The 17,095-nt window shown below is 35.9% G+C and overlaps 1 protein-coding gene across 1 annotated transcript in view; it reads right to left on the reverse strand.

The window, feature by feature from the left end:
- Positions 1-17,095, reverse strand: part of LOC128204968 (cadherin-23-like) — a 40,880-nt gene that overhangs the window by 15,161 nt on the left and 8,624 nt on the right. The window contains exons 4-9 of the mRNA XM_052906362.1: positions 5,349-5,424; positions 3,581-3,747; positions 2,501-2,671; positions 2,054-2,175; positions 1,324-1,498; positions 332-490 (exon numbers count right to left, since the gene is read on the reverse strand). Coding sequence (XP_052762322.1) covers positions 332-490; positions 1,324-1,498; positions 2,054-2,175; positions 2,501-2,671; positions 3,581-3,747; positions 5,349-5,424 — 870 coding nt within the window. The remainder of the gene's footprint in view (positions 1-331; positions 491-1,323; positions 1,499-2,053; positions 2,176-2,500; positions 2,672-3,580; positions 3,748-5,348; positions 5,425-17,095) is intronic.

Here is a 17,095-nt window from a genome sequence, read left to right on the forward strand (position 1 = left end):
CAAGTATTATATATGTTGACACAAAAGTGACAGCTATAAACATTTTAAGTACTTCAGTCAACATTTGGATTGACGTTGAAGATATTTCTGCATATTATGTCAATTGAATGTTCACTTCAAATAATAATAATTAAAACTGCTCATGTATATGTTTCAAATACACCTTGTATGTGAGATGAGTTGCAATTCATGAGTTTGTTCAGTGGTATCGCTTAAATACTTACTCGATGTGAATTGATCGCTTAGTTATCAATTCCCTCCAGATTCAATTGTTGTAATTTTGGAAATTTCGGGCAACATAAAAGTTCTGAAACGATAAATAAATACTAACTTTGCAGATTGACAAAAACTGGAGCAGCGTTTTTTACAAGATAGACGGTGAACTCTTCTTTATCCGAGGTAAATCCATCCGAACAGTCGATGTCGAAAGCATAAGAGCTTGTAGCTGCATAATCAAAGCCCGGATTAGACTTGCTGTAAATTCCATAATCTGAAATATCATGAAATAAACATCTTGAGTAATTTGAATATTATGTAGATGTATATGTATTTCAAATGCAACATTTATTGTTTAATAATATAGTTTCATTGTTAGGTGACCTAGATTCATCAAGTTTGACCTATGATATTTTTAAAATGTATTTATTTGAATTATTTCACAATTTTCTAGAAATTCCTATTATTCCATATTAAAATGTTGTAAAATAAATAATAAATTTTAGAATTTCAGAGAAAGTAATTGAGAGGTGTAAGAATGTTTTGGAGCATTTTTATTTGTTTATAGTTGTGCACACTTATCTGATCATTGGTCATTGGTCAGACTAATATTTCTGCGAATAGAAAATTCTTTAAAGGTGTTTGAGCAGTGCTAAACACTTCTTTAGTCTCGAATTTATTCAAAATATAATGCAAAGGTTCAATTTCAACCTTACTTTGGAAATATTCTGAAAATGATGTTTTCAAAAGTACTTGTAGAATTTACTCTGCGGACACAATATTAAGTAAAGTTGTTTAGTGAATATTTGGGTATTATTGTTTCTAACTATCTAAAACTACGCATTAATGATTTCAAATATCTTATGTAGAACTGTAACTTTAAAAATATTGTTCTTGTTTAAAATGAATTGCTCGTTTCCCAACCTCGATTGCGTTTGATGTTAGTAGCAATGCCTAATTGAGTTTGACTATAGACCAGATGTCCTTCTTATTTGTATTATCAAATACATAAAACGCACCAGCCTGATCACCATTTGAAAATGAAACAACCTAAAGTGCTTCACCCTTGACGTTTTTTATAAACCATTAAAATGCATTTTCACATACCCGTTGATGACGGTATCTGCTTGACCAGGAAGGGTAACGTGGCTGAGACCCCAGTTGCAAGGGAACATGTAACGTCGTTAGCTGAATCAGTGGCGGTTATGGTGAATATAAGCGTCTCGGCAGTAACGTCTTCACTGAGTGATTCAGCTGCGGGGAGGTTCTGTATTTCTGGTGGCTGAGGAGTTAAACATAGCTTAAAGGTATCCGATGTACCGTAGTAAAGTGAACATAATTGGGCCTTTTATTGAACAGCATGATTTTAAAATTTGGTTTAAGGATGTATTTTTAATTAATAAAACCATCACAATTTTTTTTTATCATTGTTGCTTGTTGCAAGACTGTTCATTGTATGTAGTATAGAACAGCAAGCAATCCCCTTTCAAAATCATATTTAATTGCTTGGATATGAAGGTTTTATCATTACCAATGTCTCAAAATAGATAATAATGATAAGTTGAAATGTCAATTGATCAATCAATCAAATCAGGTCAAAGGAAAGAGGACCAATTATCAATCATCTACACAAAGATCTGACTTTTAAACTTGTACATTGTATTTCATCACCATAACTTACAGTTTCAATACGTATGCATTAACTATATTAACACTCATGTACCACACTGATTGAGTCCAATTTACTAGTACTGAGAGAATATATCTTTGTCAATGTTTTAGTTCCAAAACTTAAAGCCGCAACTGAAAGACTGAGTGAAAAACCAGTTTCACTTACATCGTTGGTAATTGTGACAGTAAATGTAGCTGATGCTGTGTTATCACACTGGTCAACAACTCGAAACACAAGCTTGTCCTGTGTTGATCCAACGTTAGTAAAACTGCTTGCTGAATTAAAATCTCTGAGAGAAAGATTTGATTACATTTGATACATGTGTCGATTGGAAAATGTAATTGCTAAGACACCAAGTCATTTGATACACAATAAATATCTGAACTATTATATGGACCATTAAAAGCTGTTTGATTTTGATTATAATTTTGTATTGCCTTTGTTATAGAACTTACACATTGTTGAATGAAATATTCAGTTTTATTAAGTTCTTTTCTATAAAATTTGTGGTGTAATAATATAATTCCGAGAGAAAATGATTGTGTTATGGTATCAGCTTCAACTACTATGTTTGTAGACGAAACACTATCAAACTCCTAAACAATAACCTACTTGTGGTTGTATCAAAAGAATATCTGACGTTTGTCGTCATAGTGACATCAAGTGTGTCCACGTCATAGGAGTCCGTGTCTGTGACGGTAATTGTTACTAGATTCGTACTTGCGGCGGCGGCGTTGGTAATAGACGTTGATCCAGGAAGGTTGGTAAAAGAGGGATCATTGTCTAAAAATGATACATATGGCCTTTTAAACACTCGGAAAATTGCATTTAAACGAATGCACTTTTCAGCTTAATGCATTGGCCATCCTTTAACCTTTCAATAGCAAATAACAAATGCATGGTTGTAACTTATTACAATTTGACAGTCCATATAAATGTATATATGGTATCCCATTTTTCCGTAAAGTAAGAAACTGGTTAATCCAACCCACATAACCGAATGGTAACAATTTTTATAATGTACCTCGAGCTTCAAGCTTTCCTTTTCATTTAAAGAGTAAATGCAGAATTTACTGGAAAGTATTAAGGCTTAAATTGTAAAACACTAATTAAGGTTTTGAAATGTTTATTTATTAAATGAACACTTTTATTTTGCAGTCTGGTAACGTCAGCATGCCTTCATTAAGTAAAAGGTCAACCAACATTATGTATTTAATTTGCATATTTTTTTTTTGATTGCTTTGTTTGGTCAAAGTTAGCAAAATTGTTTATTGTTTTGTCAAAATTTATCAAATATTTCCAATTTCAGTTTAAACAACTCAAAAATGAATATAATTGGCTACTAACTTTATCACATCCTTAAAATTGTAACATTACATTCTATAGCACACATCACGAACAATTACAGTGCATTTCATCAGTGCTTTATGAATCTCTTTGGGCATGTGATTTAAGTCCAAGTGATTTCTAAGCTGATAGCAAAAAAACAATATACCAACCTTTACTGTGGATGATCAGTTATCCTCCACTGTTACTCAGATTGATATCCGCTTTTGTCCCGTATGATGTAGTGACTTCGTACTCATTCGGGTTGAGATAATTTGTAATTTCATAATAGTATGTACAATGCATTTTTTCAGTACATATTACTACCGCGAATAGCCTACATTAAATACTATCTAATCGACTTACTCGGGTTAAGATCCGCTCTAATCCCATATGTGCGTTCATCCTCAACAATTGCACCACTCCAGTCCACTATGTTCCCAACAGTTGTCGAAGTTAAGGCCATAAAATGATTCTGATCATCCTCACCGCCGCCGGTCTTGTAAGTTATAATGTCCGCTCCGTCAGTCCACCTGAGGGTTAATTTTCAGAAGCGAGAGAGTGGTTAAGTGGTATAAAGGGCAAGCTTTTTTCCCCCAGGAGATCGTGAGTTCGAACCCCTACGTTGTTGATTAAGAGAAGGTCAAAGCGACCTTCACAGGATGCAAAACTTTTTAAAAGCTGTTATGGTAATTATGAGCATACGAATGCAATACTTTTCATAGCATACATGTTGCTTAAACTTTTACACAATTCTTAATATAAAAGTCAAAATATACTCTGTTTACCCTAATAGAGATTACGAAACATTTATAATCACTAGGACCCGCAAAAATGGATACTTGTTTGCTTTATCATTAGGGAGTTCGTGCAGCTTTCACGTTTAAAACGCTCATTGGAGATAACCAATGGTATTACCGAGCAGCTACACACGTGATAAATTATTTAAAAACCTATTAAACAAAAATTAAATGAAAAACTACAGAAACAAGGCCAGTAGTCGAAAGCTTAAACGTGGCACGAGGTCGAAGCCAAAAATATAGAACAACAGCACAAACATCAACAAACAACACAGAACATAAACATACAAAGTCAGAGCGGAAATAATTCATATATAACCATACAATGGATTCTACAGGAAAAATACTTATATCTGTTTAAGATTTATTAAAAACCTGTGTTTAGACACAGAGCTAAGGCTTTACAGACACTTAATTAGAGATACACCGTACATACAACACAGACAGATCACACACTCATCATTATATCAATGACTATCTTGATTACCTCCATGGATCAGTCTATGGAGCAGGGTTCCACCAGGGTTTTTAATTAGTAAACTGATAATAACCACCGAAAATGTTCGTTGTATATTTGGTAGTGGGTGGGTCAAAAGAATGACGCACAAACAAAGAAATACCGTAGCTGGTAGTCTGGTAAGTGCCGTGGCTAGCGCGTCGCGTCTCACTATAAGCGACCCGGGTTCCATTCCTAACCTGGGCGCATTTCAGTTTGGTTAGTGGTCACAAAGTCAGAAAAGTGGATTTTCTCCGGGCACTCGGGTTTTCAAAACAACACATGACCACACACTCGCGCAACGTCTTGCCCACGAGTGTGACTTAGTAGAAGTTGCCATAACTTTCTTCAAAATCGTTGTAAAATATATAATGTTAAAACTAAATGACGTACATAGTTACGTTTCACGAAATATTTTTAACTCAACTGCTCATTTTACTAATATATGCATATCCTCAGCCTACTGCAGTTCCTCAATAAATGTATCTTTAAATACGTATGTGAAAAAATACAGAAACAAGCTCAGTAGCCAAAAGTTAAAACATTAACCCCGTTTAATGGTACAGGGTGAACGCCAAAGACATAGAACAACAAAAAATATAAAAAAATCACATGGAAACAAGAAACATGGAACAACAGCACAAAACACCACACACAACACAACGCATCTATACTATATAAACGAACTAGGTATGTTTATCAAGGAAACATACATATGTGTATAAACATAATTAGTTATTCAGGTTTTGCATTAAGGTAACGGTACACATGTACAATCAATATAAGATAGCATACTAGTTAACGCTAAATAATTTTCTATAATTATTAATTAACATACCATCCAATACGATCGTCTGCTTTCACCGTTATCCTACTTCCCGTTGCTATCGAAAATGTAACCTCATCGTCCTCAGCTGAGAGGGGGAACGAACACAGATCTTATAGCAAAAGTATTTAACCAAATATGATTATATTACAAGTTATTTTAAATGGTATGTAAATTTGAACAGAAACCTTGTTAGAAATAGTACCTAGGGCATACAGACTGTTTTCAACAATGCCAAACATATATACAACCACGCTTTTCTGGAAAAGCTCTAGTTTCTAACAGAATGCTTTTCCCGCCCGCGTTATGCTGATTCAAGAAGCGCACCGGTGAAGTTTAATATAAACCTTGCGATATGTGATGATTATATCTAGACGAAACTGGGCCATAAAGTTCAGACATAAGCTGAACATGCACACTTGAACGTGTTTTCTGTATGATTAGTAATTGTATATGTAGTACACACTAACTGACATAAAATAGTACACTATATAATTACATCGCTAAATCCGTAATATAAATCCCTGGTCGATACACACGTATAATCAATTTATATCTGAGATATTTCGGAAAGGATAACATACTACCATATAAGGAGTACTGCAAGACACGTCGGTAATTTGACAACTATTGAATGAGATAAAGAACTTTAAACAATCGAAATCTATATGGATTTCTAAACGACGCGTCTGTAATTCGACCACGTATGTTTGAGATAATGGATATTATACAACCATAATATAGGGAGTTCTGCACGACATGTCGGTAATTCGACCACGTATGTTTGAGATAATGGATATTATACAACCATAATATAGGGAGTTCTGCACGACATGTCGGTTATTTGACCACGTATGTTTGAGATAATGGATTTTATACAATCATAATATAGGGAGTTCTGCACGACATGTCGGTAATTTGACCACGTATGTTTGAGATAATGGATATTATACAACCATAATATAGGGAGTTCTGCACGACATGTCGGTAATTCGACCACGTATGTTTGAGATAATGGATTTTATACAATCATAATATAGGGAGTTCTGCACGACATGTCGGTAATTTGACCACGTATGTTTGAGATAATGGATATTATACAACCATAATATAGGGAGTTCTGCACGACATGTCGGTAATTCGACCACGTATGTTTGAGATAATGGATATTATACAATCATAATATAGGGAGTTCTGCACGACATGTCGGTAATTTGACCACGTCTGTTTGAGATAATGGATATTATACAACCATAATATAGGGAGTTCTGCACGACACGTTGGTAATTCGACCACGTATGTTTGAGATAATGGATATTATACAACCATAATATAGGGAGTTCTGCACGACATGTCGGTAATTCGACCACGTATGTTTGAGATAATGGATATTATACAATCATATTATAGGGAGTTCTGCACGACATGTCGGTAATTCGACCACGTATGTTTGAAATAATGGACATTATACAATCATATTATAGAGAGTTCTGCACGACACGTCTGTAATTCGACCACGTATGTTTGAGATAATGGATATTATACAACCATATTATAGGGAGTTCTGCACGACTTGTCGGTAATTTGACCACGTATGTTTGAGATAATGGATATTATACAACCATATTATAGGGAGTTCTGCACGACACGTCTGTAATTCGACCACGTATGTTTGAGATAATGGATATTATACAATCATAATATAGGGAGATCTGCACGACATGTCTGTAATTTGACCACGTATGTTTGAGATAATGGATATTATACAACCATAATATAGGGAGTTCTGCACGACTTGTCGGTAATTCGACCACGTATGTTTGAGATAATGGATATTATACAACCATAATATAGGGAGATCTGAACGACTTGTCGGTAATTTGACCACGTATGTTTGAGATAATGGATATTATACAACCATATTATAGGGAGTTCTGCACGACTTGTCGGTAATTCGACCACGTATGTTTGAGATAATGGATATTATACAATCATAATATAGGGAGATCTGCACGACTTGTCGGTAATTTGACCACATATGTTTGAGATAATGGATATTATACAACCATATTATAGGGAGTTCTGCAAGACACGTCGGTATTTCGACCACGTATGTTTGAGATAATGGATATTATACAACCATAATATAGGGAGATCTGCACGACATGTCTGTAATTTGACCACGTATGTTTGAGATAATGGATATTATACAACCATAGTATAGGGAGTTCTGCACGACATGTCGGTAATTTGACCACGTATGTTTGAGATAATGGATATTATACAACCATAATATAGGGAGTTCTGCACGACATGTCTGTAATTTGACCACGTATGTTTGAGATAATGGATATTAAACAACCATAATATAGGGAGTTCTGCACGACACGTCTGTAATTTGACCACGTATGTTTGAGATAATGGATATTATACAACCATAATATAGGGAGTTCTGCACGACACGTCTGTAATTTGACCACGTATGTTTGAGATAATGGATATTATACAACCATATTATAGGGAGTTCTGCACGACACGTCTGTAATTTGACCACGTATGTTTGAGATAATGGATATTATACAACCATAATATAGGGAGTTCTGCACGACATGTCGGTAATTCGACCACGTATGTTTGAGATAATGGATATTATACAACCATAATTTAGGGAGTTTTGCGCGACACGTCTGTAATTTGACCACGTATGTTTGAGATAATGGATATTATACAACCATATTATAGGGAGTTCTGCACGACTTGTCGGTAATTCGACCACGTATGTTTGAGATAATGGATATTATACAACCATAATATAGGGAGTTCTGCACGACTTGTCTGTAATTTGACCACGTATGTTTGAGATAATGGATATTATACAACCATAATATAGGGAGTTCTGCACGACATGTCCGTATTTCGACCACGTATGTTTGAGATAATGGATATTTTACAACCATAATATAGGGAGTTCTGCACGACATGTCGGTAATTTGACCACGTATGTTTGAGATAATGGATATTATACAACCAAAATATAGGGAGTTCTGCACGACATGTCGGTAATTTGACCACGTATGTTTGAGATAATGGACATTATACAACCATAATATAAGGAGTTCTGCACGACATGTCGGTAATTTGACCACGTATGTTTGAGATAATGGACATTATACAACCATAATATAGGGAGTTCGGCACGACATGTCGGTAATTCGACCACGTATGTTTGAGATAATGGATATTATACAACCATAATATAGGGAGTTCTGCACGACATGTCGGTAATTTGACCACGTATGTTTGAGATAATGGATATTATACAACCATAATATAGGGAGTTCGGCACGACATGTCGGTAATTTGACCACGTATGTTTGAGATAATGGATATTATACAACCATAATATAGGGAGTTCTGCACGACATGTCGGTAATTTGACCACGTATGTTTGAGATAATGGACATTATACAACCATAATATAGGGAGTTCTGCACGAGATGTCGGTAATTCGACTACGTATGTTTGAGATAATGGATATTATACAACCATAATATAGGGAGTTCGGCACGACACGTCTGTAATTCGACCACGTATGTTTGAGATAATGGATATTATACAACCATAATATAGGGAGTTCTGCACGACATGTCGGTAATTCGACCACGTATGTTTGAGATAATGGATATTATACAACCATAATATAGGGAGTTCGGCACGACATGTCTGTAATTCGACCACGTATGTTTGAGATAATGGATATTATACAACTATAATATAGGGAGTTCTGCACGACATGTCGGTAATTTGACCACGTATGTTTGAGATAATGGATATTATACAACCATAATATAGGGAGTTCTGCACGACATGTCGGTAATTTGACCACGTATGTTTGAGATAATGGATATTATACAACCATAATATAGGGAGTTCTGCACGACACGTCTGTAATTCGACCACGTATGTTTGAGATAATGGATATTATACAATCATAATATAGGGAGTTCTGCACGACATGTCGGTAATTTGACCACGTATGTTTGAGATAATGGATATTATACAACCATAATATAGGGAGTTCTGCACGACACGTCTGTAATTTGACCACGTATGTTTGAGATAATGGATATTATACAACCATAATATAGGGAGTTCGGCACGACATGTCGGTAATTCGACCACGTATGTTTGAGATAATGGACATTATACAACCATAATATAGGAAGTTCTGCACGACACGTCTGTAATTCGACCACGTATGTTTGAGATAATGGACATTATACAACCATAATATAGGGAATTCGGCACGACACGTCTGTAATTCGACCACGTATGTTTGAGATAATGGACATTATACAACCATAATAAAGGGAGATCTGCACGACATGTCTGTAATTTGACCACGTATGTTTGAGATAATGGATATTATACAACCATAGTATAGGGAGTTCTGCACGACATGTCGGTAATTTGACCACGTATGTTTGAGATAATGGATATTATACAACCATAATATAGGGAGATCTGCACGACATGTCTGTAATTTGACCACGTATGTTTGAGATAATGGATATTAAACAACCATAATATAGGGAGTTCTGCACAAAACGTCTGTAATTTGACCACGTATGTTTGAGATAATGGATATTATACAACCATAATATAGGGAGTTCTGCACGACACGTCTGTAATTTGACCACGTATGTTTGAGATAATGGATATTATACAACCATATTATAGGGAGTTCTGCACGACACGTCTGTAATTTGACCACGTATGTTTGAGATAATGGATATTATACAACCATAATATAGGGAGTTCTGCACGACATGTCGGTAATTCGACCACGTATGTTTGAGATAATGGATATTATACAACCATAATTTAGGGAGTTTTGCGCGACACGTCTGTAATTTGACCACGTATGTTTGAGATAATGGATATTATACAACCATATTATAGGGAGTTCTGCACGACTTGTCGGTAATTCGACCACGTATGTTTGAGATAATGGATATTATACAACCATAATATAGGGAGTTCTGCACGACTTGTCTGTAATTCGACCACGTATGTTTGAGATAACGGATATTATACAACCATAATATAGGGAGTTCTGCACGACATGTCGGTAATTTGACCACGTATGTTTGAGATAATGGATATTATACAACCATATTATAGGGAGTTCTGCACGACTTGTCGGTAATTTGACCACGTATGTTTGAGATAATGGATATTATACAACCATATTATAGGGAGTTCTGCACGACATGTCTGTAATTCGACCACGTATGTTTGAAATAATGGATATTATACAATCATAATATAGGGAGATCTGCACGACATGTCTGTAATTTGACCACGTATGTTTGAGATAATGGATATTATACAACCATAGTATAGGGAGTTCTGCACGACACGTCGGTATTTCGACCACGTATGTTTGAGATAATGGATATTATACAACCATAATATAGGGAGTTCTGCACGACATGTCGGTAATTCGACCACGTATGTTTGAGATAATGGATATTATACAACCATATTATAGGGAGTTCTGCACGACTTGTCGGTAATTCGACCACGTATGTTTGAGATAATGGATATTATACAATCATAATATAGGGAGATCTGCACGACTTGTCGGTAATTTGACCACGTATGTTTGAGATAATGGATATTATACAACCATATTATAGGGAGTTCTGCAAGACACGTCGGTATTTCGACCACGTATGTTTGAGATAATGGATATTATACAACCATAATATAGGGAGATCTGCACGACATGTCTGTAATTTGACCACGTATGTTTGAGATAATGGATATTATACAACCATAGTATAGGGAGTTCTGCACGACATGTCGGTAATTTGACCACGTATGTTTGAGATAATGGATATTATACAACCATAATATAGGGAGATCTGCACGACATGTCTGTAATTTGACCACGTATGTTTGAGATAATGGATATTAAACAACCATAATATAGGGAGTTCTGCACGACACGTCTGTAATTTGACCACGTATGTTTGAGATAATGGATATTATACAACCATAATATAGGGAGTTCTGCACGACACGTCTGTAATTTGACCACGTATGTTTGAGATAATGGATATTATACAACCATATTATAGGGAGTTCTGCACGACACGTCTGTAATTTGACCACGTATGTTTGAGATAATGGATATTATACAACCATAATATAGGGAGTTCTGCACGACATGTCGGTAATTCGACCACGTATGTTTGAGATAATGGATATTATACAACCATAATTTAGGGAGTTTTGCGCGACACGTCTGTAATTTGACCACGTATGTTTGAGATAATGGATATTATACAACCATATTATAGGGAGTTCTGCACGACTTGTCGGTAATTCGACCACGTATGTTTGAGATAATGGATATTATACAACCATAATATAGGGAGTTCTGCACGACTTGTCTGTAATTCGACCACGTATGTTTGAGATAATGGATATTATACAACCATAATATAGGGAGTTCTGCACGACATGTCCGTATTTCGACCACGTATGTTTGAGATAATGGATATTTTACAACCATAATATAGGGAGTTCTGCACGACATGTCGGTAATTTGACCACGTATGTTTGAGATAATGGATATTATACAACCAAAATATAGGGAGTTCTGCACGACATGTCGGTAATTTGACCACGTATGTTTGAGATAATGGACATTATACAACCATAATATAAGGAGTTCTGCACGACATGTCGGTAATTTGACCACGTATGTTTGAGATAATGGACATTATACAACCATAATATAGGGAGTTCGGCACGACATGTCGGTAATTCGACCACGTATGTTTGAGATAATGGATATTATACAACCATAATATAGGGAGTTCTGCACGACATGTCGGTAATTTGACCACGTATGTTTGAGATAATGGATATTATACAACCATAATATAGGGAGTTCGGCACGACATGTCGGTAATTTGACCACGTATGTTTGAGATAATGGACATTATACAACCATAATATAGGGAGTTCGGCACGACATGTCGGTAATTCGACCACGTATGTTTGAGATAATGGATATTATACAACCATAATATAGGGAGTTCTGCACGACATGTCGGTAATTTGACCACGTATGTTTGAGATAATGGATATTATACAACCATAATATAGGGAGTTCGGCACGACATGTCGGTAATTTGACCACGTATGTTTGAGATAATGGATATTATACAACCATAATATAGGGAGTTCTGCACGACATGTCGGTAATTTGACCACGTATGTTTGAGATAATGGATATTATACAACCATAATATAGGGAGTTCTGCACGAGATGTCGGTAATTCGACTACGTATGTTTGAGATAATGGATATTATACAACCATAATATAGGGAGTTCGGCACGACACGTCTGTAATTCGACCACGTATGTTTGAGATAATGGATATTATACAACCATAATATAGGGAGTTCTGCACGACATGTCGGTAATTCGACCACGTATGTTTGAGATAATGGATATTATACAACCATAATATAGGGAGTTCGGCACGACATGTCTGTAATTCGACCACGTATGTTTGAGATAATGGATATTATACAACTATAATATAGGGAGTTCTGCACGACATGTCGGTAATTTGACCACGTATGTTTGAGATAATGGATATTATGCAATCATAATATAGGGAGTTCTGCACGACATGTCGGTAATTTGACCACGTATGTTTGAGATAATGGATATTATACAACCATAATATAGGGAGTTCTGCACGACACGTCTGTAATTTGACCACGTATGTTTGAGATAATGGATATTATACAATCATAATATAGGGAGTTCTGCACGACATGTCGGTAATTTGACCACGTATGTTTGAGATAATGGATATTATACAACCATAATATAGGGAGTTCTGCACGACACGTCTGTAATTTGACCACGTATGTTTGAGATAATGGATATTATACAACCATAATATAGGGAGTTCGGCACGACATGTCGGTAATTCGACCACGTATGTTTGAGATAATGGACATTATACAACCATAATATAGGAAGTTCTGCACGACACGTCTGTAATTCGACCACGTATGTTTGAGATAATGGACATTATACAACCATAATATAGGGAATTCGGCACGACACGTCTGTAATTCGACCACGTATGTTTGAGATAATGGACATTATACAACCATAATATAGGGAGATCTGCACGACATGTCTGTAATTTGACCACGTATGTTTGAGATAATGGATATTATACAACCATAGTATAGGGAGTTCTGCACGACATGTCGGTAATTTGACCACGTATGTTTGAGATAATGGATATTATACAACCATAATATAGGGAGATCTGCACGACATGTCTGTAATTTGACCACGTATGTTTGAGATAATGGATATTAAACAACCATAATATAGGGAGTTCTGCACAAAACGTCTGTAATTTGACCACGTATGTTTGAGATAATGGATATTATACAACCATAATATAGGGAGTTCTGCACGACACGTCTGTAATTTGACCACGTATGTTTGAGATAATGGATATTATACAACCATATTATAGGGAGTTCTGCACGACACGTCTGTAATTTGACCACGTATGTTTGAGATAATGGATATTATACAACCATAATATAGGGAGTTCTGCACGACATGTCGGTAATTCGACCACGTATGTTTGAGAAAATGGATATTATACAACCATAATTTAGGGAGTTTTGCGCGACACGTCTGTAATTTGACCACGTATGTTTGAGATAATGGATATTATACAACCATATTATAGGGAGTTCTGCACGACTTGTCGGTAATTCGACCACGTATGTTTGAGATAATGGATATTATACAACCATAATATAGGGAGTTCTGCACGACTTGTCTGTAATTCGACCACGTATGTTTGAGATAACGGATATTATACAACCATAATATAGGGAGTTCTGCACGACATGTCGGTAATTTGACCACGTATGTTTGAGATTATGGATATTATACAACCATAATATAGGGAGTTCTGCACGACATGTCCGTATTTCGACCACGTATGTTTGAGATAATGGATATTTTACAACCATAATATAGGGAGTTCTGCACGACATGTCGGTAATTTGACCACGTATGTTTGAGATAATGGATATTATACAACCATAATATAGAGAGATCTGCACGACATGTCGGTAATTCGACCACGTATGTTTGAGATAATGGATATTATACAACTATAATATAGGGAGTTCTGCACGACATGTCGGTAATTTGACCACGTCTGTTTGAGATAATGGATATTATACAATCATAATATAGGGATTTCTGCAGGACATGTCGGTAATTTGACCACGTCTGTTTGAGATAATGGATATTATACAACCATAATATAGGGAGTTCTGCACGACATGTCGGTTATTTGACCACGTATGTTTGAGATAATGGATATTATACAACCATAATATAGGGAGTTCTGCACGACATGTCGGTTATTTGACCACGTCTGTTTGAGATAATGGATATTATACAACCATAATATAGGGAGTTCTGCACGACATGTCGGTAATTTGACAACGTATGTTTGAGATAATGGATATTATACAACCATGATATAGGGCGTTCTGCACGACATGTCGGTAATTTGACCACGTATGTTTGAGATAATGGATATTATACAACCATAATATAGGGAGTTCTGCACGACATGTCGGTTATTTGACCACGTATGTTTGAGATAATGGATATTATACAACCATAATATAGGGAGTTCTGCACGACATGTCGGTTATTTGACCACGTCTGTTTGAGATAATGGATATTATACAACCATAATATAGGGAGTTCTGCACGACACGTCTGTAATTTGACCACGTATGTTTGAGATAATGGATATTATACAACCATAATATAGGGAGTTCTGCACGACATGTCGGTAATTCGACCACGTATGTTTGAGATAATGGATATTATACAACCATAATTTAGGGAGTTTTGCGCGACACGTCTGTAATTTGACCACGTATGTTTGAGATAATGGATATTATACAACCATATTATAGGGAGTTCTGCACGACTTGTCGGTAATTCGACCACGTATGTTTGAGATAATGGATATTATACAACCATAATATAGGGAGTTCTGCACGACTTGTCTGTAATTCGACCACGTATGTTTGAGATAACGGATATTATACAACCATAATATAGGGAGTTCTGCACGACATGTCGGTAATTTGACCACGTATGTTTGAGATAATGGATATTATACAACCATATTATAGGGAGTTCTGCACGACTTGTCGGTAATTTGACCACGTATGTTTGAGATAATGGATATTATACAACCATATTATAGGGAGTTCTGCACGACATGTCTGTAATTCGACCACGTATGTTTGAAATAATGGATATTATACAATCATAATATAGGGAGATCTGCACGACATGTCTGTAATTTGACCACGTATGTTTGAGATAATGGATATTATACAACCATAGTATAGGGAGTTCTGCACGACACGTCGGTATTTCGACCACGTATGTTTGAGATAATGGATATTATACAACCATAATATAGGGAGATCTGCACGACTTGTCGGTAATTTGACCACGTATGTTTGAGATAATGGATATTATACAACCATATTATAGGGAGTTCTGCACGACTTGTCGGTAATTCGACCACGTATGTTTGAGATAATGGATATTATACAATCATAATATAGGGAGATCTGCACGACTTGTCGGTAATTTGACCACGTATGTTTGAGATAATGGATATTATACAACCATATTATAGGGAGTTCTGCAAGACACGTCGGTATTTCGACCACGTATGTTTGAGATAATGGATATTATACAACCATAATATAGGGAGATCTGCACGACATGTCTGTAATTTGACCACGTATGTTTGAGATAATGGATATTATACAACCATAGTATAGGGAGTTCTGCACGACATGTCGGTAATTTGACCACGTATGTTTGAGATAATGGATATTATACAACCATAATATAGGGAGATCTGCACGACATGTCTGTAATTTGACCACGTATGTTTGAGATAATGGATATTAAACAACCATAATATAGGGAGTTCTGCACGACACGTCTGTAATTTGACCACGTATGTTTGAGATAATGGATATTATACAACCATAATATAGGGAGTTCTGCACGACACGTCTGTAATTTGACCACGTATGTTTGAGATAATGGATATTATACAACCATATTATAGGGAGTTCTGCACGACACGTCTGTAATTTGACCACGTATGTTTGAGATAATGGATATTATACAACCATAATATAGGGAGTTCTGCACGACATGTCGGTAATTCGACCACGTATGTTTGAGATAATGGATATTATACAACCATAATTTAGGGAGTTTTGCGCGACACGTCTGTAATTTGACCACGTATGTTTGAGATAATGGATATTATACAACCATATTATAGGGAGTTCTGCACGACTTGTCGGTAATTCGACCACGTATGTTTGAGATAATGGATATTATACAACCATAATATAGGGAGTTCTGCACGACTTGTCTGTAATTCGACCACGTATGTTTGAGATAATGGATATTATACAACCATAATATAGGGAGTTCTGCACGACATGTCCGTATTTCGACCACGTATGTTTGAGATAATGGATATTTTACAACCATAATATAGGGAGTTCTGCACGACATGTCGGTAATTTGACCACGTATGTTTGAGATAATGGATATTATACAA

This window comes from Mya arenaria, chromosome 10 (genome assembly GCF_026914265.1).
Source record: "Mya arenaria isolate MELC-2E11 chromosome 10, ASM2691426v1".
Classification (NCBI taxonomy): domain Eukaryota; kingdom Metazoa; phylum Mollusca; class Bivalvia; order Myida; family Myidae; genus Mya; species Mya arenaria.